This window comes from Pleurodeles waltl, chromosome 10 (genome assembly GCF_031143425.1).
Source record: "Pleurodeles waltl isolate 20211129_DDA chromosome 10, aPleWal1.hap1.20221129, whole genome shotgun sequence".
In the NCBI taxonomy this organism is placed as follows: domain Eukaryota; kingdom Metazoa; phylum Chordata; class Amphibia; order Caudata; family Salamandridae; genus Pleurodeles; species Pleurodeles waltl.
In genome coordinates, this window is record NC_090449.1 from 320,484,446 (window position 1) to 320,509,414 (window position 24,969).

Genomic DNA, 24,969 nt, shown 5'->3' on the forward strand with positions numbered 1-24,969 from the left:
AAACATAATTGAGCAATTTTTAATTCACCTGTATGTAAACCATGTCAACTTGTAACACGCATATTCATGTGAAAAGCCCTTTGCATGAAGTGCAGTGAACTGAGTGGCGATCTTAACAGGATACCTTTACACTGTGTCTGCAAGCTACCACCAGAGTATAGGCACTTACAGTTACGAACATGGTGGTAAGTGCCGGGGCAAAATGGGAACGTGTGGGTGATTTTGCCCTCAGCTCCTTTTGGGGGCTAGTGCTGAAACAGGCCAAATACATGTTGTGTGCATTTTAACAGTAGTGGTAGAGGTGGAGTCCTCGGCAAGCTGTGATTTGCGCTTTCACTTAAAGCTTGTTTGGAGATGTTAAAACCTGTGCTATGTATGCAAATTCTGTTTCGATGCATTTAACACAATTTTGGAACATAGAAAAATTTGTACTTCTGCGTCAATTTCACATATTTAAATGCGGAAAAATGCAGATTCACTGCATCTATGTGTTGTTGCCTATCTTAATCTGAGGTTGCGGTAATAGTTCAACTAGCAGTTCTAGTAGTCCAAAGACAGGAATAATGTCATTCCCTCAAAGGCCCGACGCACTGTGAACGCTGGCCTCTGTGATTAGACAGGCACTGGCACAGGAGCCCTAAAGTTAGTCTGGGGGAAGGTGTAAAGTTCTTCTGACTGGAGCACCGGCTGGTTTCGATCGGCCCCAGGCTCCGAGCTCTCCCCCAGGAGCACATCTGTACTCACCAATCTATGCTCCCTCGGGCAGGTGATTGGAAGATGTACATGCTACGTCTTCCTGGTTAGAGCATGTCTTCCAAATGGCGGCGCTCTCCTGCCGGATACTTGGCTGTGCAGGCATAAGAGATTTATTTATTTTACTCACTGAAGTGATTTGTAGTTTATATTCTACGAACTGATTCATCTCTAGGCGCCCATCTGTTGCTTGCTATTTCTCAGTACGTCTGCATGAATAGTCGATTAGACTCTGGTCTAAACAATGTGTACAAAAACACCCTGGCGCAAACAACAAAAGCCAGTGTCGGAAGAAGGCGTGATGTCCGCTCATTTTACTCAGCAACACAAAAAATGAGCGTTAATCTGTGCGTTCTTGCTCCCTTATGTGAAATTGTATTAGTTTTTATTTTCAGTTTATGTGGCAAGAAAAGTCCGGTAAGGAGTTTACAACGCTAATAGCTCTAACTCGAGCAAACGAGAGTCCCATTGCATTGCAAATGCTTTTTTTTTTTTTAATTTGCTAGCAGGCGGGTCATGAGGCAATAAGTCAAACTGGCCAGGAACAAAAAGCATACAATGTTTTTTATTGCAGATTTAAGGGGGCAACACAGACAACAAACTGTGACAAAGGGGGGTGGAGGGGAGCGTTATGACATGGCCGGTGGTTCGGTCTGCATTATAGTTCTATTTTTATTTGTTATGGCGGGTTTTGGGAAACCCGAAAAACTGGAGGGAGGACGGACAAGTGGCAGGGACAACATGGCCAATGGAAGGAGAAGGGGGGTGGGGGAGGGGCAGGGGAGACTATCTTTGTTTGCGCAATAGTGCATTTTTTGGCATTGGGGCGTCACAACTTGTCATCACTGACAATGGGATGGAGGGAGAGTTGCAGGACAACACTGACAATGGAAGGAATGGTGAGACCAGAGCAAGCCTACATTCACAACAAGAGCAAGGGTGGGAGCAAGGCAACGTGGGCAAAGGAAGAGGTAGTGGGGCAATGTGGACAACAGGAGGGAGGGTAGGGGCAAACCAACACAGATAATGGGAGGGAGGTTGGTTCCGGTTTCCACATAAAAATACATACAAGGCAACGCAGACAGCAGAAGGAGGGAAGATGGGTGTCAGAAAGTCAACACAGAATCTGGAGGAACATAGAGGGGTGAGAAGTACACAAGGGAGCCACCTGAAAAGACACACTCTGGTAGAGTGTTTAAATGCAAAGAAAATATCATTGCCTAAAAGATGAACAGTGGAAGGACACAAGTAATGCGTTTATACTCCAGGGAAAGAACAAACTAACGATGAGGAAGGAAGCCTACAGCAGCTGTCCAATAAGAAGCAAGCAAATGATAGGAACAATGTAGCGATCCAATGGTAAGCAATGGCCATCCTTAAAGTCAATGATAGAAAACTAAAGTTCTCAAGGAGACAGTGTACGCAATGTTTAGGTGAGACCTAAAGTGTTGTTTCCATTATTGCACTAGACAGGAAGCTAAAAGCTTTGCTTTTTGTTTGAGCTTCCAGCTCCATCTGTTTTCGTGATGTGTGGAGTTTTTCTGTGAAGCTTCTGATTTTTTGGGAGAGAGAGGGAGACTTGGAAGCAGATTGGGCTATAAAGCCTTAGCGGCTTGGGCTTCAGCCTCTCATTTGTTAAATCGGGGTCACTTCATTGAGACACTGTTGTCATTTTCCTCCAAACTAGAGCAGAGAGATAAGTGCAAATGGGCAAAGCTACCTCAGGGGTATAGCTTGGTCAGTAGGATTGGGGGGTGTGAGCGTCAGTTTTTTTCAACAATCACTTGGACATATAGGCCTTCGTTATGTACCCAGTGATCTTCTGACCACCAGGGATAATGTGGCGGTATGACTGCCAACAGGCTGGCGGTACATACCGCCATATTATGAGATTGGCAGCTTGGCTGCAGCTAATCAGCCACTTCTCCGCTCATACCGCCATGGTGGTCTGAGCCGCCGGGCCGGACATGTCAATCTCCAGCCCGGCGAACGACATAGTACCGCCCATGGCATTATGAGCCGGCCTGCCACCATGGGTTTGGTGGCATTAGCAACGCCACGAAAACCTTGGTTTAAGGGCCATGCAAGTCGCTTAGACCTATCAAGCAATATTGCTTGACCAGTAACTAAAATGGGTTTGGGCTAGGAGCAGTGCTGAAGCTTTGACTTTTCACACTATCAAGAGTCAAAACATAACACAGTTATCTATTTACGGTTTTACAACTGTTCTTCGTAGAAAGGGCATATATTTGGGGTTCAGGTGTTGTGAAAAGTGAAAAAGAAAAGTACATCCATATTGGTAGTCAATTGAAAGCATTACAACATGCTTGAGTTTAACTTAGATACAAAGCATAGCTGTTTCAATGCGTTTTGGCCATGAAACGAGGTGGGTAAACAATAATTAACCCTCTTGAGGGTATAGTCTAGTACCTGTAAGGTATTAGGGTTGTTGAGAGCTGCCAGGCTCCATGAGTGATGTCATTACATTTATTGGGCCCAAAGCAGGCTTTTCATGGGTGCACATTTTGCACAAAGACATTTTACTTGCCCCAAAGCAGGTGCCTCTTTCTCTGGGGAGATATTTTTACAACAATTCAACAGGTGAACATAGATATTTATGGGTAGGGCACATGGACATGCACACATTCCTGAAAACCACAGCATATGTGTACTGATGAAGGTCACCTGTGAGCTCTATACGCTGCATGGCAGCTCCATGCATTTTCCTCACATGATCAATGTGGACTGGTACAGCCATTGTAGGTTTGGTATCACATTGGTGAACTTGAAGCCCCAAGCATACTGAGCACGATCAAGAGCCACAGACTACCTGCTCTCAGATAATGCAGTAGATCAAGCTATAGATGCATAGTCAAGTGTCTTCTGTGGCCGTCACTTTAGAAAAACTTTTGAGGTCTTGCTAGGTGAAGTGTTAGCTCAGACAGTCTAAATCTGAAGTACTTAGAAGTTACTCACGGCAGTCTTGAAAGACCACAGGCCACAGAGTCTGCAGTCATACTAAATGTATATATGTGTATACAAAAACCAAAACTGCAAAAACCAAAGGTTACAGGGACATTATAGTTAGAAAATAGAATTTTACAAACCTTAGAAATTCACTAACAAAACAATGGTTACAGTGGAGAACAGTGTGGAGGCTAACCAGAAGTGTTACTCTCAAGCAGAGGGGTAGGGAGCTGTATCTGATTGCTATTAAAAGTGTTGTAGATGTTCAGCACTTTCAGCTGGAAAACGGGTGCAATATCATTGCAAAGGGATTGAGTGGTGGCAGTCTTCTCCTGTTCCTTGAAATGAGAAAAGTTTTTTATGATAGAAAAACGTTCCTTAGGAGAATTTTTGGCCGTAGATATTTTAAGTGCAAAATAGGCAGCTTTTTCAGCAAGAATCTGGATCTTAAATTCAAAGAGCTTCTGTTTATAAAAGGATATCCAGTGGGGTCGTAATGAAGCCTCCAGCGACGTTCCTGATGTCTACAAAGCTGTTTTAAGTGCTTAAGCTTCTCCGAAAGCCAAGGTTGGGAAGGAGTTGTCTTCTATTAAAAACTGCTTTAGAAGGGGCCAGCAGGTTAGAGACCGAGGTAAGCCAACCCTTGTATGCCTGAGTGTTGTGATCAAAATGGTTGGTCACCCTAGGGGATGAGGATTGAATTAAGCTGTCCAGCGAAGTCCAGCCGACTTTATGCCAAGCACGGCAGTAGGAACTCACAGAGGACAATGGCAGTTTTGGAGGCTTATTCCAAAACTGTACATTTAACATAACTGCGGCATTGACCTACCACATAAGGGGTTAAAGTTCGGAGTAGGATAAAAATATATTATCAGAGAAAATACCATCTAACCTGTGCCCCGCAGAATGGGATGGGGCAGTAGCCAGCTGAGTCAATCCAAGACTGTGCATTAAGTCTAGAAGGAACAACATGGCCAATTAAGATGAAAATTAAAATCACCTTGTTGGTTGACTGTCCAGTGTGGGGAAAGGGAGTTGCACGTCGCCCTCCACCAGCCAAATTCGGCCCTTGGGTCTGAAATTGGTGATCCTAACTCCTGAGCCTGGCAAAGGCAAAGCAAGTGTGTTTACTCCGCCATTCCATATTGAAAAACAATCTGAAATCCTTTATGGCGATCAATGCATTTTTCATCTATTGGAGCGCAATCACACACACTCTCACACCCACACAGACCTTCGCACACCCATACAGACACGCTAAACCTACACTAATCCCTCTCACACCTATTCTTACACCCAGAGAGGCAAGCCCTGCGGCCATCTCATGCTGCGCACGGCCAAAGGCTGTGCACAGTGTGGGGGTTTGGTGGGTTGGCCAGAGGGCATGGCCACAGTGGTGGTTGTATTAGCCGCAAGTTATAGTTACTTGAAATAAATCTAACTTTAACAGCAGAATTTCTCTGATGTTGTGCAAGTAAATTCAGAACCTAACTATAACGTCCTAGTAACCTTTGTTTTTTTAAGTGAATATATAAATAGTATGCTTCTGTATGCCTATCTAGTGCATGATATGTACATATTGCAGTTTATAGTTTCTGTGTCTCCCTAAGCTGAACCTATGATGCAACTAGACTAGGACTTAACTGTATGTGTATATTTTTATGCATGTTTGTGTGTGTGTGTACTTCTGCACTCCTGCTAAGTCTTAAATAGAAATGGTGCAGTGTATTTGAATCCCTCAGGCATTGTACACATGTGGGAGTTGCTCCCATTACTTGTGTAGTTGTACTAAGCTGGCAATGCAAAAACTGCAGTCACTCTGTTTTGCCATACTCAACACTTGATAGAAAGTGTGCAGTTTAAATACTATTTGAGCACATGATTTAAACCACACATTGGGTACGATCTTTCTGTGGTTCTTGCTTCAATAATCATGATATACAACTTGTGCAAGATCATTCAGTTCCTGTCTTTTGAGGTTCCCTAGGTCGGCCCTAGATTGACTAAATTCACTTATAATCTCTTGGTCTTCCTGCTTTGGTGGAACGTTATGCACGTTTTTAGACCAAGGTGACACATCTTGTCCCTAACAGCTTCAAATTTCTCACCAAGTTATGGTGGCCATTCCCTTCAAGTGTCACCTCCGGTTTATTAAAATGGAAGACCTTGCCTATGGCTGGCAGTGGTTGTGCCTGGGCTGCTGACTGACCTTTGTGAGCCATTACATCTAATTAGCTCCAGGCATTGACTGTTGCCTCAATTCTAATTTTCCAAGTAGAAAATTCACATTGAAGATATATTTTCAGTATTTTAGCACCTACAGCGAGCACTGTGTATCTCTCCATAGAGAATGCAATATTGTGTGGATTGTTTTGTATTGTGAAGCACAGTAGAGTATGGTAACAATGAGTTTCCCTTTCTAGTATAAAGTCATATGGGGTGAAATGGTGTGGTGTGAGTGATATGGTGTGATGGGGAGCTGCATAGCCTTGTATGGTGTGGGGTGGTGGGGCACGTTGTGGAAAGGTGTTAGGTGGTGTAAAATTATTTTTGAAGATATGTTCTATGCTTACTCTAGGTGTTAAGTTGGGTCCTGTGGTGTAAACCGCATTGTGATATGATGTGGTAAAGCATGATTTTTGGCGTAGTTCTTGTGGTGAGGTATGTTTATTGCATGTAGATGATGAGTATTGTTCGGTGTGGGATGAGTAGTTTATAATACTGCGTGATGGGATGGTTTAGATGTTGTGCCCATGGTTTAATGCTTTTTCACAGATACATCACTTTCAGAACGACAAGTTTCCCCACGCTCAAGATTTCACAAGAGTATTACCAAGTGCAAGGGGCTACATATGTTGGTCGGAGCCTCTCAGGTCTGGGAAGCGTTAACTCTTGATTTATACTTGTGATTCTAAATATTCTGTTGTTTAATTAGGTTTGGTTGCCATGCTATCAGTTCTCTCCTTACACCCCCTTGAGAGTGTGTCTGTATGACTTCCTTTGACATGTATGATGTGTGGTACATGAGTGTGGTGCGAAACAGTATGTTGTTTCTGATATTGAGTGTTGTTTGTTGTGACATGGTGTAGTACGATGTTGTTTATTATGAAATTATGTGGTTGATAAGTATGCTATGGTGTGATATGGTGGTAGTGTTATGTGGTATGGTTGGTGTGTGTGGTATTCAGTGTTTTGATTTTATGGCATATAACGTGTTCTTATGTAGTCAGGGGTGTAACGCCCAACCTTCATGGGGACCCCATTAAATCTAAGGCCCATGCATATTTTGCTGATATGAGAAATGCATGGCCCCAATCAGATTCTGCGATGAAGAGTATCATTTTGTGTTACACTATTGCATGTAGTGTAGTGGTAGTGCTGTAAATTTGGATTTCGTTGTGTGCTCTGGGTGTGATGTGGTAGAATGTGATATGGTTTGGTCTCTTGCCATTTTAAGTTTTTTTGTATTTGGTCATACTATGGGTATGCTGTGACGCAATGTGGTCAGGTGGTTGGCGTATCAGGGTGTGACACTGTAGATCATTTCTCTATCCGTCTTTTTTGCCTAGAATCTGCTTCTGTCTCTTCTAGGAAGAGAACAGCAATGGCTACCACTTCTTTCAATGGCCAGGAGCAGATGGTGACCACACACCACTCTCAGGGAGGCTACAGGCTGTGAATGCGACACCTCCAGGTCAGTTCATATCCTCTGAACGGCGTGTGATGTTGTAGAACTGGAAACCCCAGGAGGGCAAGCCGTTCAAATCCAATTAAAACTCCCAGACTTCAAAGTTCTGAAGTGCGCAGTCAGGAGCTTGTTAATGTAAACTTCAAGCATGGAAACAAAGGCCTCTGAGCTCGCAGGTGCTGCTGTTAACTTAGCAGTGAATAGGAGCTTGGTTGTCACTTTCCTTAGCGAGCATCATCTGCAGTGTTCTGTCCATTTTTGTAGGCCTCGTCGTACTATTCTGCTAATTGAAAAGTCCTTATCGGGGATATTCCCTCCTGTTCTAGAAGCCACTTGTAAAGTATTGCATCCAGGTTTGGAGGCCCCATGTGGACTGTACCTAGTTCTGGTAGCATCGCCTGGATTAATGGGTCCACTCTGAATGCTTCCTCTGTACTATTGAAGGGGCCAGGTTTTGAGTATTTTCAACTTCCTGAACCTTCATCGGAAGTACTGTGTTCAGCTGGGAAGGCCTCATCAGCTGCATGGGGTAGACCTGAAAGACAAATTTGGTGCATTCAATCCAGTTTACCAGCTGTCGTCAGTAGGTTTGGGTTCACTTTGGAGGTGTATGAAGTTTTATATATATTTGCAACCGCCACAAAGGAAAGCTTTGCAGATTCCGTAGGTTAGAAAGCTTCTTTTGCTTTGCCAGATTCACGTGAAATTTGCAACTTTTGCAACAATTGATACCTTGCTCGAATATTTGATGCAGCAACGCATGCGGGAACCCCGCATGCCTTAACAACGTGGTTGAAACAATGACCGCGTTGTTTCAACGCATGCCTTTACCACGCATACCTTTACAACGATTTTTCGTTGTAAAAGCATGCCTAGTAAAGGCATGTGTGGGAACAGCATGCGTGGTTCTATCATGCCACCCCCACCTTCCCCAAGGCCCAAAAGTACTCCACCCCTAATACTTAAACTACCCCGATCCCCCATTCGCCCTAAAAACAAAGCCCCACTTGCCCTAAAAACAAAACTACATCCACCCCTAACCCTTGCCCCTAAAAAAAAAAACTACCCTGACCCCCCCACCCTGCCCCTAAAAACTGAATTACCTCGACACCCCCACCCACCCTGAGCCCTAAAACCTTCCCGACCCCCCCAACAGCCCTAAAAACAAAACTACTCTGACCCCCCACCCCTGAAAACAAAACCCCGACCCCACCCCAAAAACAAAACTATCAGACCCCCCACCCTCTCCTAAAAACAAAACTACCCTGAGCCCCACCCGCCTCTAAAAACAAAACTACCCCCCACCCACCCTGAGCCCTAAAACCTTCCCCGACCCCCACCCACTCTAAAAACAACCATCCCACCCTGAAAACAAAACTACCCCGACCCCCCCCACCTGCCTCTAAAACGGAACTACCTCGACATCCCCCACCTACCCTGGGCCCTAAAGGTTTCACTGACCACCCCTTCTGCCCTAAAAACAACTCACCCCCCCACGTGCCCTAATAACAAAACTACACCGCCCCTAAAAACAAAACTACCCTGGCCAGCCCTAAAAACAAAATAACCCCGACCACACATCTCTGCCTCTAAAAAAACAAATAGCCCAACCCCCATCTCAAGCTCTTAATCCACCCCTAAAAACTACCCCCCAACCTTGCCCCCGCCTGATTTACCCTCCCCTGATCCAACCTAAAAAAAAAAAAACACCCCACCCTGCCCCTAAAACAAATAACCCAACCTTCCCACCCCAAGCCCTTTATCCATCCCCTAAAAACTACCCCTAATCCTGCACAACCCCCCCACCCTAAGCCGTACCCTTAAAAAAAAATCCCAAACACCCCCACCTCGCCCTTAAAAAATAAATAGCCCAACCCAACCACCCCCACCCCACCCCAAAGCCCTCTGTCCACCCCACCCCTAAAAAATACCCCACTTACCTGGCACAGTCCTCTCCTGATCCACCCTGCCTTAACCACGCATTAACTATGCGTAGTTCAGCACATGCGTGGTTAGAGAAAAAGGCAATCGTTCTGGCATGTGTGGTTACGCTTGCGTGGGAAACACCCGCGTTGTTTCCAACGCTTTGTTCAGGACGTTTCCCCCCATACTCATACACATGAGGCTAACATAATTGTTCTGTTAGGTATAGTTCACAAAAAATACGGTTCAGTATCATTTTGGCAGCTGGAGTGGGATGTGAATAGTGCACAAATATTGCACTCCTGATCTTATTCCACAGCACATTTGAGCAGCACAAAATTGGAGAAATGTTCAGGTCGGAAATCGCCCGATATAAAGATTTACTAGGAGAATCCTGTGTGGGGCCATAGATGCCCTGGCTGTCCCCCATTTCTTAGGGCACATTCAGAGTTAAAGTCGGAATGCTGTGGCATTCCCATTTCGCTAATTACTGGTTGGTAATTCCAGGGACGAGAATGAAGACCTTAGTGTTCGTCTGCTGAGTAATACCATTGTGCATGAAAATACTTTGCAAGACGTAAACTTTAAAAAAAACATTGGCGATCATTTTCCATTGTGCATTCAAAAGCTTAACCACAGGTAATATTGCAAAGAAAATATCAGCATACATTTGTCCTGCTTGACTGAGTTTGATTAGAGTAATACCTCTCACGACAGGGTGTAAAAAGTCTCATGCCAGGTCGAACAACTTTGGGGCGGCAAAAACCTGGAAACTTCACACACTACAAAAATGGGTAAACGTGCAAAACATAACCTAACAAAAATGCACCTGTGATCCAGTTCCGGAAGCCTCGTGCTGAGTATTGTGCCTGTTTTTTGAGTGCCACATTTAGCACTAGGCCTCATTTCGAGTGCTCTGTGCAGTTATAGTCCCCTCCCCAGATGGTTAAAACCAGACTGAAGGTAATTCTGCAGTGGTTCCCAACATGTGGTCCGGGAACCCCTGTGGGTCCGCAGAGTCTCCTCAGGGGGACTGCGACTGCTTAGAAAATTAAATATTATTAACAGATTATGGGGGTCATTCCGACCGCCAGAAGACCGTACCGCGGTCAAATGACCGCGGCGGTCATTCTGACTTTCCCGCTGGGCCGGCGGGTGACCGCCAGAAGGCCGCCCGCCGGCCCAGCGGGAAAGCCCCTTCAACAATGAAGCCGGCTCCGAATGGAGCCGGCGGAGTTGAAGGGGTGCGACGGGTGCAGTGGCACCCGTCGCGATTTTCAGTGTCTGCAAAGCAGACACTGAAAATCTTTATGGGGCCCTGTTAGGGGGCCCCACGACACCAGTTCCCGCCATCCTGTTCCAGGCGGTAAGAACCGCCAGGAACAGGATGGCGGGAAGGGGGTCGGAATCCCAAGCAGCGCCGCCATGGAGGATTCCTATGGCCAGGGGAAAACCGGCGGGAAACCGCCGGTTTCCCTTTTCTGACCGCGGCTTTACCGCCGCGGTCAGAATTGGCCAGGAAGCACCGCCAGCCTGTTGGCGGTGCTTCCGCGGTCGTTGGCCCTGGCGGTCGATGACCGCCAGGGTCAGAATGACCCCCTATGTCCCTAGCTTTCAGTAATGAATTGTTGAGGGGTCCCTGTATTCCGATAATGATTAAGTGGGGGTCCACAGAAGTCAAAAGGTTGGGAACCACTGGTTTAAGCTACAGGACCTCCTTGAATAAGAGGGGAGTAAACTAAACTGGAGGAAGGCGGATTGGGGCTTAATGTAAGCTTTCATAAGGTAATGTTTTCCTCTAGAAAAGGCCAACGTTGGTCTTTGGAAAGTCACTCCCAGAACCCAAGGTCACTACACGAGATTAAAGAATGGCAAATGCCGGAGCAAATCTATAGGTGAGTTCATAAAACACCAACTTTGCAGAAGAGCTGAAGTTGAAGAAAACAAATGGGTTCGAAAAAACAGGCTGGCGTTACAAAATGGTATGTATCACATGGAATAAATAAGGCTGAAACTGTAGAACATGTTGGGTGGTCATACGTAAGGCTAGGCAGTAATTTGGGCATCATGGATGGCCTTGGTGGTCATTATCTGCCTTACTGTTCGAAGATGTCAGTGACAGAGTTACGGTTTTTGTGTAGCTGCCTTTCATACATATCTGAGGCAGGGACTGGCACATTCAAATCCTCCAAAGGAGGGAAGCCATATGTGGGTATTTATAGCACTAGACCATCTACATCACTAATAACCATCAACCTGGTGTGGATTTACCTATGTGGGGTTGGCTAAGACTTTGAGGTTGGCTCCATCTACAGGAGTTGGGCAGTGGTAGAGCGACTGTTTGGGGAGACCCCCTTGGCAAGCACTGCCTTCTCCAATGCTCATATTGATGAGCTGTACTCACTACTTAGAAGGCCAATACGTTTCTGTTTATGATTTCTGCAACATATTCATATCATCTGTATTGTATCTAGCTTTTGCTCAGTGAATGTCTCTAGCTTCTGCCTTGCCCTCATTTAGGTCTTCTTCAGCTGTTCTTTGTGCTGAACCCATTTGTGGCTGAGCGGAATATGGTTAACATATAACATTGGCCGAGTGTGCATCCTTCATTAATGCTGTCACTCCTAATGAAGACCCAGTTAGTAAATATGTCACTAAAAAATCACAACAATAATAAACCTGAACATATGTAACATTTTGCTGAAAAGCCTGCTGTTGTGTCAAGAGTCCTAGTAACAAGCTGTCGTGTTACACAACATTCAAACTAATGCATGGCTTGTGCAAGGTGGATATGTACCCAATGAGGTTCAGCTGAGGAAGGCGCATGAGGGAGTCAGTGAGCGACAACTGGGATGCAGACTTCAGGGAGGAAGTGAGGTTGTGCTGATAATAAGGATGACATAAGCCAATTTATAGATGTTTCTAATCAGACCACCAAACGAAGTACTGGAGGGGAAAGCCAATTAATGCAGATATGAGGAGCAGGTTTAGGGTAGAAGAGGGGAGAGATATAGGGGATTGGGGATTGAGAGTATGTGAAGATACAGTATTTTTTTTTTACTTTGCATAGATAATGAGTCCTCCTCAAAAGGAGCAGTGCTTGCCATACAGATGTCTGTCCAGGTCCATGTGCATGTCTCTATGAGCATACTGTCAGTAGTGTGAAGACACTATGCATAAAGTGTGTGCTGATTGTGTAGCATGAGTCTCATCCCCATTGGTCCTCTAGTGATACCCTCTAATGATACCCTGCTCCATTCTATCATATGAGTCAGAGGTTTCAATATTCTACAACAAACTTTCTTTCATTAAGTAACTTTTCTTTTAGTGCATAGAAGTGAGGCTGACGGGTATTTTTTGATAGGCTCATCCATGTTTCCGCCTGTATGTTCATGTATCCATATGGTAAATTCTCGTCCCCAGAGATCGATCAAATAGTTTATCAGTGATGCTGTCAACATGTTCAAAAATGCTTTCCAGTATCTAACGCCATACCCTCTTGAGCACAATTGACTTATACATGTCTTACGTTAACATGTTCCAGCCTGTTTTTAATTCCATTTATAGACTGAAATTTCTCCTTTCATTGTCATACGGTCCTTAAACTGTGACATGCATAGTTGTTTTCTTGTTTTAAATATTCTAAAGTTCTGGTAAATATTTCAGTTTCTTTCTATAATGTTATTTTTCGTGTGATGCTCCTTTTGCCTTTAGTTGTGAGATGGCATTTACTTGACCATCAGTGTATTTTAAACAGTCCTTGTTTTATAGTTTGTGCTATTTTAGTTCTCAACCTACTGTCAGTCGAGGAAGACCTATTTAATATCTATACAGAGTAGGTTTTCAGTCTACATCTTGTTCTTGATTGGACGTCTTTTTTGTCTCTCTCTTTTCCCTGCTCCTTATTCAATTGCCTTACTTTTTATTCCTGTGTTGCAGGCTGCCCTTGCAGCATTTCTTCTTCACCTTCTTTGTGACTGATTGACGTGTATCCTTCCACTGGCAAGAAGAGGGGACTATTACTTTCTTGCCCTTTCAAACCTAGAGGGAATGCATCGCTCTCAGGGCATTTGCTCCTCCCACCCATAATGCTCACCGCATCAACCTCCCCCTTTATGCCTCATTGTATTTTATTTTGACAATGACCAGGCAGATGCACACGCCTGGACTGCTTGCTTTTGGGTTTGTTCTTGAAGACCCCCACTACTTTGCAGTCAACTTCTACCTGCCCCCATTCACCTTTCTTTTTTTTTATTTATTTTTTTATTATTATTTTCCCAAGAACCCAGTATCTACATGCTTCTACCGGCTCGCTCGCTCTTCGCATTTCTTCAGCATCCCGCGCATACCCTAATTTTTTTTAATTTACCGTTCTGAGCTGGGTGTCTGCCATTTTGGAATATTAAATAAAAAATTAAGTAAAAAGGTGACCAGCTTGTATGCACGTGCATGCACAGCGACCATCTTTGAATGATTTTTCTTTTGCTTAAAGAAAAATTATTTCAAGAAGGCCACTGCCCTTGCATGTGCAGGCATTATGGCTACTTTATATTGATTTTACTGAAAGCTAAAGAAAAATCAATCAGTGATGGCCATTGTGAGTGTGTACGCTTTAGCAGTGGTCATCTATGAATGACTTTTTTTTCACTTCACTAAAATTAATTTCAAGCTGGCCGCCTTGCCTTGCACAGAGCTTACAAAATGAGGAAAAAGGCGATTGCAGAGCCAATAGGTTTCAAGCAGAACTGCTTGTTTCTTCTGTTTGGACTGAACTCTATTGGCCACCATATCAGAAGTCCTTGATTTTGCAATATAAGGTTCTACACACATGCAGAGGTTCCTGGCATTGTCTAACTGCCAGTCTCGTAATCGCCTTGCTAAATAATCTATTTGTGTCACTTGCTTCGATTGCCATAGTAAAGTTCAGAACCCAACTTTGTGGATGTGTGAATGTTATAAACACATAGAGGAAATGTTTTCTTTTTGAGAGGCTGAGGTTGGATCAATTGTTATACCCGGTGCTATACTGAGACAAATATTTTTTTTTTCTAACTTTTCAATTTGCATTTCTTTCAATGACTCAGGTTTAGGCTTTTTTATGTGGGCATTATATACAAGGATTGCAAAAGCTTATAGCTCTGGCCTTTTCGACATATTGGCTTTGCCAATGCAGGATGCCAAAGCAAATTGTTTTTTAGTCAATGCTGAACAGTTTCTGCAAAATAAAAAAGAAGAAAAAAGATGCCATGATGTTACCACTGTTGCTGGTTGCGTCATTCTGTAGGCGCATGTATCACAAAACATCAGGGATAGAGCTGGAAAACGTGGACCCTCATGGCGAGCTTCACCAAAAAGAAAAATGTAGTTCCCTAAATGTGAGCAGTGGAAGGATATAAGTCAGCCAATCAAAAGAATGGTGGAGCGAGAATGCTTCACGGGAGGGACTAACACAAGAAGAGGAAGACAAGACATTGAACAGGAAGCAAATAGATGAGAGTGACAATAAAGCCAACCAGCCGTAAGCGGGGCAGCATGTAAGCCCAAAGTAAGTTCAGAAGCCGTCTTTTACAACCAATCAGTTTGTGCTGTCTGGTAGGGAAAACAGGTAGGCAAGACCTAAAAAGACCTAATTACACTATCCTGTGCAACCTCGATAATTACAAAAGGCATTGTCTCAAAGAAATGAGAGGCACTGCTAAAAACTGTGACTCTGCCAATGTTGGGGAAAGCTGTGTGAGTGAATCTGTAAGATACCACTTTGATCATTTGGGATTCTTATTTTATGTGGTGTAAGGAAATGCCTCCTTGGCATGGTTACCCCCTGACTTTTTGCCTTTGCTGATGCCAAGTTATGATTTGAAAGTGTGATGAGGCCTGCTAACCAGGCCCCAGCACCAGTGTTCTTTCCCTAACCTGTACCTTTGTTTCCACAATTGGCACACCCTGGAATCCAGGTAAGTCCCTTGTAACTGGTACCCGTGGTACCAAGGGCCCTGATGCCAGGGAAGGTCTCTAAGGGCTGCAGCATATCTTATGCCACCCTGGGGACCCCTCACTCAGCACAGACACACTGCTTGCCAGCTTCTTTGTGGTGGTGGGGATAAAATGACTAAGTCAACATGACACTCCCCTCAGGGTGCCATGCCAACCTCACACTGCCTATAGGCATAGATAAGTCACCCCTCTAGCAGGCCTTACAGCCCTACGGCAGGGTGCACTATACCATAGGTGAGGGCATAGGTGCATGAGCACTATGCCCCTACAGTGTCTAAGCAAAACCTTAGACATTGTAAGTGCAGGGTAGCTATAAGAGTATATGGTCTGGGAGTCCGTCATGCACGAACTCCACAGCACCATAATGGCTACATTGAAAACTGGGAATTTTGGTATCAAACTTCTCAGAACAATAAATGCACACTGATGCCAGTGTACATTTTATTGTGAAATACACCCCAGAGGGCATCTTAGAGATGCCCCCTGAAACCATACCCGACTTCCAGTGTGGGCTGACTAGTTTTAGCAGCCTGCCACACACCAGACATGTTACTGGCCACATGGGAAGAGTGCCTTTGTCACTCTGTGGCTAGTAACAAAGCCTGTACTGGGTGGAGGTGCTTCTCACCTCCCCCTGCAGGAAATGTAACACCTGGTGGTGAGCCTCAAAGGCTCACCTCCTTTGTTACAGCACCCCAGGGAACTCCAGCTAGTGGAGTTGCCTGCCCCCTCCGGCCACGGCCCCACTTTTGGTGGCAAGGCCAGAGGAGATAATGAGAAAAACAAGGAGGAGTCACTGGCCAGTCAGGACAGCCCCTAAGGCGTCCTGAGCTGAGGTGACTCTGACTTTTAGAAATCCTCCATCTTACAGATGGAGGATTCCCCCAATTGGATTAGGGATGTGCCCCCCTCCCCTCAGGAAGGAGGCACAAAGAGGGTGTAGCCACCCTCCGGGCTAGTAGCCATTGGCTACTAACCCCCCAGACCTAAACACACCCCTAAATTCAGTATTTAGGGGCTCCCCAGAACCTAGGAAATCAGATTCCTGCAACCTAAGATGAAGAAGGACTGCTGAGCTGAAAAATCTGCAGAGAAGATGGAGACACCAACTGCTTTGGCCCCAGCTCTACCGGCCTGTCTCCCCACTTCAAAAGAAGTGCTCCAGCGATGCGTTCCACAGGGTCCAGCGACCTCTGAAGCCTCAGAGGACTACCCTGCATCTAAAAGGACCAAGAACTCCAGAGGACAGCGGCTTTGCAACAAAGAAGCAACTTTGAAAGAACACACGTTTCCCGCCGGAAGCGTGAGACTTTGCACTCTGCATCCAACGCCCCCGGATCGACTTGTGGAGAACAAACACTACAGGGAGGACTCCCCGGCGACTGCGAGCCCGTGAGTAGCCAGAGTTGACCCCCCTGAGCCCCCACAGCGACGCCTGCAGGGGGAATCCAGAGGCTCCCCCTGACCGCGCCTGCCTGCTTCAAAGACCCGACACCTGGTAAGGACACTGCACCCGCAGTCCCCAGGACCTGAAGGATCCGACCTCCAGTGCAGGAGCGACCCCCAGGTGGCCCTCTCCCTTCCCCAGGTGGTGGCTACCCCGAGGAGCCCCCCCTTGCCTGCCTGCATCGCTGAAGAGACCCCTTGGTCTCCCATTGGACTCCATTGCAAACCCGACGCCTGTTTGCACACTGCACCCGGCCGCCCCCGTGCTGCTGAGGGTGTACTTTTTGTGCTGACTTGTGTCCCCCCCGGTGCCCTACAAAACCCCCCTGGTCTGCCCTCCGAAGACGCGGGTAATTACCTGCTGGCAGACTGGAACCGGGGCACCCCCTTCTCCATTGAAGCCTAAGTGTTTTGGGCACCACTTTGACATCTGCACCTGACAGGCCCTGAGCTGCTGGTGTGGTATCTTTGGGGTTGCCCTGAACCCCCAACGGTGGGCTACCTTGGACCCAACTTTGAACCCTGTAGGTGGTTTACTTACCTGCAAAACTAACAAACACTTACCTCCCCCAGGAACTGTTGAAAATTGCACAGTGTCCAGTTTTAAAATAGCTTATTGCCATTTGTGTGAAAACTGTATATGCTATTTTGCTAATTCAAAGTTCCTAAAGTTCCTAAGTGAAATACCTTTCATTTAAAGTATTGTTTGTAAATTTTGAACCTGTGGTTCTTAAAATAAACTAAGAAAAGATATTTTTCTATATAAAAACCTATTGGCCTGGAATTGTCTTTGAGTGTGTGTTCCCCATTTATTGCCTGTGTGTATGTACAACAAATGCTTAACACTACCCTCTGATAAGCCTACTGCTCGACCACACTACCACAAAATAGAGCATTAGAATTATCTCTTTTTGCCACTACCTTACCTCTAAGGGGAACCCTTGGACTCTGTGCATGCTATTTCTTACTTTGAAATAGTACATACAGAGCCAACTTCCTACATGTGGTCTCTGTAGCCTGTGTTGTATGAGCCTCTTGAAAGAAAGAGTCATCTTTAAGAGGAAGAGAATTAGACAAAGATATTTGGGGTTTTGACCCTAAGTGAGTCAGCATAGTACGAGCTATCTTTGAGTTGTGAGTCTTCTGCACGACCTCGTGTAGGAGGATTGAACAAATGTTTTTTATCAGTGGCTTAGTGTGTATAGTTGTCTGTATTTCATTGCATTAAAAATATTTTTTTTGTTGCTTTATCTACTTGTAGCCTGCAACTGTAACTTGCACGCCCGGCGGTGCCGCTTCAACATGGAGCTCTATAAGCTGTCAGGGAGGAAGAGCGGCGGGGTGTGCCTGAACTGCCGGCACAACACAGCGGGTCGTCACTGCCATTACTGCAAAGAGGGATTCTACAGGGACATGACCAAGACCATCACAGACCGCAAAGCCTGCAAAGGTAAGAAAACATTCAACAACGGATGCTTAGTCTTCCGTAGGGAGGGGACAACATGCTTTTTTCATGTGGGGAAGATTATACACCCTGCTTCAACAGCCATTTATCTGGTGGCAGTTGCCTTTTGTGTTACCTGCTGGCACTGAAAAGAATGTATAGGCTAACCAATATACTGACCTGTAGTAGTTAATGTGTAACTGTGGAGAGGGTGTTAATGTATTTGTGTTTACTTTACAATCCACCATATATATCCAGCAAATGTCCTTGGGTTGTGGGGGTACACATCCCTGATTGACTGTGAATGTGTGGAACAGCAGTTGTCCGGGTAAGGCCTGGTCCTGATTAGGTGCCAAATGAGAGTGCTCTCTTATTAGAGTTTGCATGTACAGATTTGCTGCCTGGGTTTGGTGAACGTCGGTTTGCATAGGTGGCAGGTTGACAATTGAGACAAAGTCTTTCATCCACTACACACTCTTCTAGGATAAATCGCTATAACAGCACTCACTGATAAGGCTGACTTTATGTTAGCTTTTAGTAACAACGTAGTGGTCAGGATTCCATAGAGTTTCAGTCTTTTGAGCAAACGCAAAACCTGAATAAGAGGCTCATTTAAAGTAATATTTGATAGGGCGACCCTATATTTGTTAAAACCTGGTTGATTCATGCAGTGAAATAAACAATGGTTCATGTGAATAGGGTTATTCTAAACTTAGGATGTGTGAGAGAGCCTTGACATGCTACTCAAGTGAAATGCATCCAAATACACATCCACAGGCCATCAGGTAGTAAATGATTAATTTATAATTGTATACACATGTAGGTACAAATATATTATGTAATTATGGTGATCCAAAGCGTAAAACGTAAAGCAGTGAGTGCATGTGTGTGGTGACCAAGTGACAGATAATAAACTCCTTTCAGAAGAACCGTAAGACGTCTCTGCAAATGATAGAAAGAATCACATACAATAATGGGCACCTCGGGTCTAAACATGGAGTCAAGAGAGCTCCTGACATTCCAGCACATGATCTCAGCATTGTCTTGAGAGCAGGAGCTGGAACTTCAGGGGATCCTTTGACTCTGTTCCTGCAGTGGAGATCTTTGGATCCCTTGCTTGCATATTGGTTGAAGTGAATTGACTTCCTTCCCTTATTCCCAGTATGTTGGCAGCAGACACTCCATTGGTATGTAGGGTAGATCCTAACATGTCCAGATGAAGACACTGTTAAAATTATTCTTTTGAGTTGAAATGTTCTTGTTTGGCTCGAACTGTTAACCAAATGTTGACAATGATAAATATACGGACTGACCCCTTTATGGTATGGAATGCTTCCTGTTTTCTATAAGGTAGTTGTTTTTGTGCCATTTGAGCATCACTGACATGCAGTGCACTGTCTCAAGTTTTATTCTTTGGAGCACCATGAATCAAGGATATATTTGTACTTACATTTGTATATAAATAATTTGCTACTTGCTGAACAATTATTGTGCTTTTTGGATGGTTTCCACTTGAGTAGCATGTCAAGGATCTGACAACATTTCTAAGTTTAATGTAAACAAATCCACATAAACCATTGTTTATTTTACGGCACATCAAGGAAATAGCAGAAGATAAACATTGAAGTAAGGCCTCTCATAGACTAATAATATTTGGAAATTAGAGGTGCGGCTATTAGTCAGGCTAGAAGGTCGTTCATGTGAATTTGTGAATAGTGATATCAGTCTACATGTTATTGATGTATTTGCTGTGGTGGGCACCAAGACCAGTACCTGATGATTTTTATCCATACAAATGCTCAATACCCAGCCACCTGTGCACATGTAATGCATTAGCAGCATTTTGCTTGTGAGGCAGAATCCTTTTTTGGTGTTTTTTTACTCTATCATAGGCTTGTTTCTCTTCTTCAAGGCTATTTGCTTGCTGAGAGGGACCCCTACACCTAAAAACATCTTCTCATCTTACCCAGTAACTAATGATATTTCTCACTCTCTTTTATGCATCACTTCAACGTCTAGCACTGGCCAGTGGGAAAGTGTAAAACCTAACCCATTGCCTCCAACTTTAGAACTCTTCAATCACTGTAGTGCTGCTTAAGAAAATTGATTTTTTGCGGGGTATTTTGGAGATCTTGGGGAGAAAAAGTGGGAAGTCTAATCTAAGTCAGGATAAAGACAGGAAAGGAGTCAAGTGAGAGCAAAGCAGATACATTTAATGGAGGACAACCAAAAAGTGATGGATGAATCAAGAAGGGTATTTAGGAACAGGGGAAGAAAGCAGTCAATAGAGGAGCAAAAGAGGCAGCTGAGCAACTAGAGGGTAACTAGTGGGAGTGAAACATGGAAATAATTTAAGTGGAGCATGAAGTATAACAACGGATAGGAGTCACAAGCAGAAAGGAGTCAACAAAGCTTGGAATTAACTGGGTTGGAGGGAAGGATAGAATCAAGTTACTGGTCAGATGGGTGATTATGGTAATGAAGACCCTGTAAAGGAAGCAAGGAGTTAATGAAATGTATTTAAGGGGAGAGATGCTCACATACAAAGGGGTGAAGGCGACGCAACAGAGTAAAATGGGAAGGGGAACACACAAACAAATAAAGGAAAATCTGAAGCAGTCTATTGAGAGAAAGGGGAGTACCAAAGGGAAGGGAGAAGAACATAATTTTTAAGCGGGAGCAACCCCAGGGAACTAATTGCAAACAGCCATTAAACGGCAGTCATGAGAGGTGTAACTAAAGGGTGCAAAGGTTTCACAGGAAGAAGTCAAGGACAAGAAAGAGGGAGATTTTCTCTTTGGCAGAGGGGCATATATAAAAGGAGGAGCAAAAGCAGAGAAAAGATTCCAGGATTGCAAAAGGCTGGTTGTGGGGCTGAGGAAGGCAAGCAGAAGGAGCACTCTGTGGTGAGGAAAGAGCAGAAACATGAGATCCAAAGAGAATAGAAAGGAGTCAATGTTGAGCAAGAGTAGTATTTGTAGGGAGGAAGCAGATCTGATGAGATGACTGGGCACACCGGATGATCCCATTGTGGCATGCATTGAGTAAAGGCTAGCGCTAAAGTAGTTGGATGAGACGTGAACGAGAAAAGAGAAGACTGGACCGGCACCTGTCTGACTGTGCCAGTCTATCTTTACAGAAGGCATAAGGGCCTGATTTAGATCTTGGCAGAGGGGTTACTCTGTTACAACGGTGACGGATATCCCATCCGCCAAAATCTTAATGCCATCCTTCACCGCTACGACAGAGTAACCCCTCCACTGAGATCTAACTGAGGCCCTAAGACATTGCAAGTTCTAGGCTTAATCTATGCTGTGAATCCTACTCTTAGTTGTTAAGAGAATGATCCTGTGCACTGAATCCGTGCAGTGAGTTACACCATCAAACTAGGGTTTCTTAGGCAGAAAGATGCAACTCAATCGTGGATGAGGGGAGGAGAGAATCACTGCAATAATTGACAAAACTTGCTACACAAAATGCGAAGTACTGGAACAAATTTGACACGGTGGGAAGTGGAAGGGATTGTGTGCATCAGTGATCATGGGCGAAAAATAATTCTGAGGCAACCGTTCAGGGCACGTGCAGATCAACCTGATGCAGTTTCACAGCTGCTTTGAATGATTTAGCAAAACTTTACGGAGGGAAACATAGCTCCCAAAATGTTCAGAATTCCTTGGCGATGGCGTGGAGGTGTGGCGAGGAATGGGACCGTGCAGGGGGTCCTCTTCACATGTGGGGCTGATGCAATGAGGGTCCGCTCTTTCTGACGCTCTGAGTGTTCCGGGATCGAAGCCGGGCGCCCTCGGGCTGTTCAAAGAGTGTGAATATTGAAAATAGCGTGCAAGAGGAAAGTAATTTACGACGTCCATAAAGGAGCTTAGAGTGTTTTCCAAGATGTTACGTCCTCGACCTTGACCCGCTCCTTCCTCCTCCCACACTTCTGTCTCCTGCACATGAAAATTAAATTTAAAAAAAAGACCAGACAAAAAAGGCTCTCCTTGTCCCCCTGTGGCCAAGCAAACTACCCCAGGCTGTCCAATAAAACATCAAAAGGAAGTCAGCTGCTTACGGGCCTTACCTGCAAGCTTTGATTCCTCCAGGAAACCCAGGCCAGGATGCTAGCTTTCTGAGAATGAGGTGACTGGGGGAGCAGCTGCATACGCCGTTTCTCCTTCTTATTGGTGGGTGCAGAGGGAGTCCAAAGAGATTTGTGGTCTCAGAGTTCCAACATGATGCCCAACATTTCTAGCTTCTTTTGCAAATCTGTCATACTGTTCAAAGAACTATGGATTTTGGGAATATATAAGTAGTGAGTCCTGCTTTCCCGCTCCATCCCTCAGGAGATGCCAAAAGGATAGTTCTCGGAAATTCAGTTCTCCATGACTTCCCCATGGCTAAGGCTATTCCCCAAAGCTGAGGCCGGCCTAACTATAAGCGGTCATGCCTATGACACGTCATTGTTGGCTGCTCCCTTCCTGAACCGCCTGTTCACAGGGCTAAGATGCAGCCAGAGCTTGTGCGGTTCCTTCTCAGACAAGGCACAGCTGCGTAGGTTAGCTTTTGGATAGGTTACATTTTTGTGTCCCTTTACACACGCACAACCGTCACGGTTGAAGAAGCAGCGGATATGACTTATGCACAGAAAACTTCACTAAGTACATTCACCTGCTCTGCATGCTTAAAATGTGAGTCCAACATTCCACACTTCTGGTGAGATGAATATCGTTACTATAATTTTCTCAGTGTTAGCAACATGCGTTAGTTTACAATAATGTGTAAGTCTGCACACAGACAACCATTTGCACTGGTATAGGTAGAGCTCCCAGTCAGGTTCATGTGCTGCCACCTTTCTAGCAAATGCTATTTGGTGGCTTAAATAATTCTTGTCCCCTGCTTCACTTGGTTTCTTTGTATTCAACTATACCCTAACAGATGCTGCCCTTAGTGTGTTTTACACATACCCACAGATGGCTAACAACACTGCTTAATTTATGCCGGTGGTTTCAGGTGGCAGACAGCAGCACTTAGTTTGGAGACCTAGGGCCGATTTACATCTTGGTGAGAGGAATACTCTGTCACAAACATAGGAACATTGAGTTGTAAAATGGAGAAGAAAGAAATATAGGGAGAAAGCAGAGATGGAAAAAGAAACCACAAGAGTGGGATACAGAGACTAAAATTGTGCAGTGGTGGAAAAAAGAAGCAAGTAATGGAATCAAAACTAGAGACCCATGGTATTTTAGCAAACCAGACTGCCTAAGAAAAAAATTGGCCCTCTCCATTCTTTCCCAGAAACTAAGCTTTTGCTAAAAATGAACACTCCCAACATCACTGAGAGCATCCCTTTCATGACCCAAAGCACCAACATTCGAACTACACAATGTCTCAGCAGGAGGAGTAAAAGCACATGTCACTGTTATTGTTAGCCAATTTAGCATTGTAGCAGAGTAACAAAGTCTGTTGTCTGTAAAGCTGGACAGCTCAGGAAGTAATGGCAAGCTAACAAAGTCTGACCCATTTATGAACAGCCTCTACATTATACTGTACTACCTTTCCCATAAAGGTTTCGGGAAATGTGTTTTTCAGATTCAAACAGCCCTCTCTCTGGCTAAGGCCTGGAGTGCCTCGGGCCTACTTCCTGTCTTGGACAGCTTTCAAAAGCTTTAGTTTTTGGGAACCCCGCCTTTTCCACTCTGCTGTCCTCCCCTGCAGCACTGTGGAGTTATAATTCCTGATTTATTTTGAATTTCCGATTCCTTCACACGGTTATAAGGGTCAATCCAAACCTCTGCTGTTAATATCCTGCATGGCTAGGGGGAATCATAATTACGGGAAATTAAGAGGGATGCAAAGGCATTCAAAAGCGAGAAGGAGAAAATGTTGCTAAACCCTTCTAATGCGTGGGAGCAGAAATCTGTTATATTTTTGGAAACGTTTCACACAGGGCGGGGTGATGGAGATGTGATAATGGTGATCTCTGCAGAGACAATGTGCAACAGCTTTGTGCACGGCGTTATGTGAAAAATAGAGTCCCAGGTAAATTTGGTTAGTGAATTTATAGAGGCACTGAGTCACTCCTCGCAGATATACACTGATCCCGGATGATCTGGCACACCCTAAAGAGCATGGTCTCCCAAAATCACATCGGTTTCAAGGCCCTATGTTATGGCCTTAGTTTTTGATGGTGAGACTTTTTTATTATTGTGGGTGTGACATTGTAGGGAAGAGGGGTTAAATGCCTCTGGACTAGCAACGGATATTTTGTATACATGTTTGGGATTATCCTGAAAGTGTATGCGTTCTGTGGACTTGGCTACTAGACCGGAAAAGGAAATTGACAAATAACCCATTCTTTCTAGAAGACCAGAATCTTCTTCACTGTGATCGCCCAGGCTTCCATCCTGTTAACAGTACAGCCTGTTTTTACCATACTAACGATCTAAGAGACAATCTGGAGTTGGGTAGCCATGATGCCCCTTGTCCTATTGGACCTCTTCATAGCATTTGATACACTGGCACACAAAACGTTGCTTTTCCTCTACCATCAAATAGCAATGAATGACAATGCATTATGCTGAATTGCTCAGTATTGTTCCCAAGTACGGTCCCTCACATTCTCTCCAATTTAAGGTCATTCACAAATTGATTTCCGTACGGCTTCTCCTTGAGCCCTACATTTAAAAAAAAATAAGTTTCACCCTCAAGCAGTTTAATCAGTCGTTTGGCTTCATCTTCCTGACCTACACTGAAGACA

The 24,969-nt window shown here is 44.7% G+C and overlaps 1 protein-coding gene across 2 annotated transcripts in view; it reads left to right on the forward strand.

Annotated features, from left to right (window-relative positions):
- NTN3 (netrin 3) overlaps nucleotides 1-24,969 on the forward strand; it is a 194,323-nt gene that overhangs the window by 119,039 nt on the left and 50,315 nt on the right. For both annotated transcript variants that reach the window (XM_069210506.1, XM_069210507.1), the window contains exon 3: nucleotides 18,033-18,221. In XM_069210506.1, coding sequence (XP_069066607.1) covers nucleotides 18,033-18,221 — 189 coding nt within the window. The remainder of the gene's footprint in view (nucleotides 1-18,032; nucleotides 18,222-24,969) is intronic.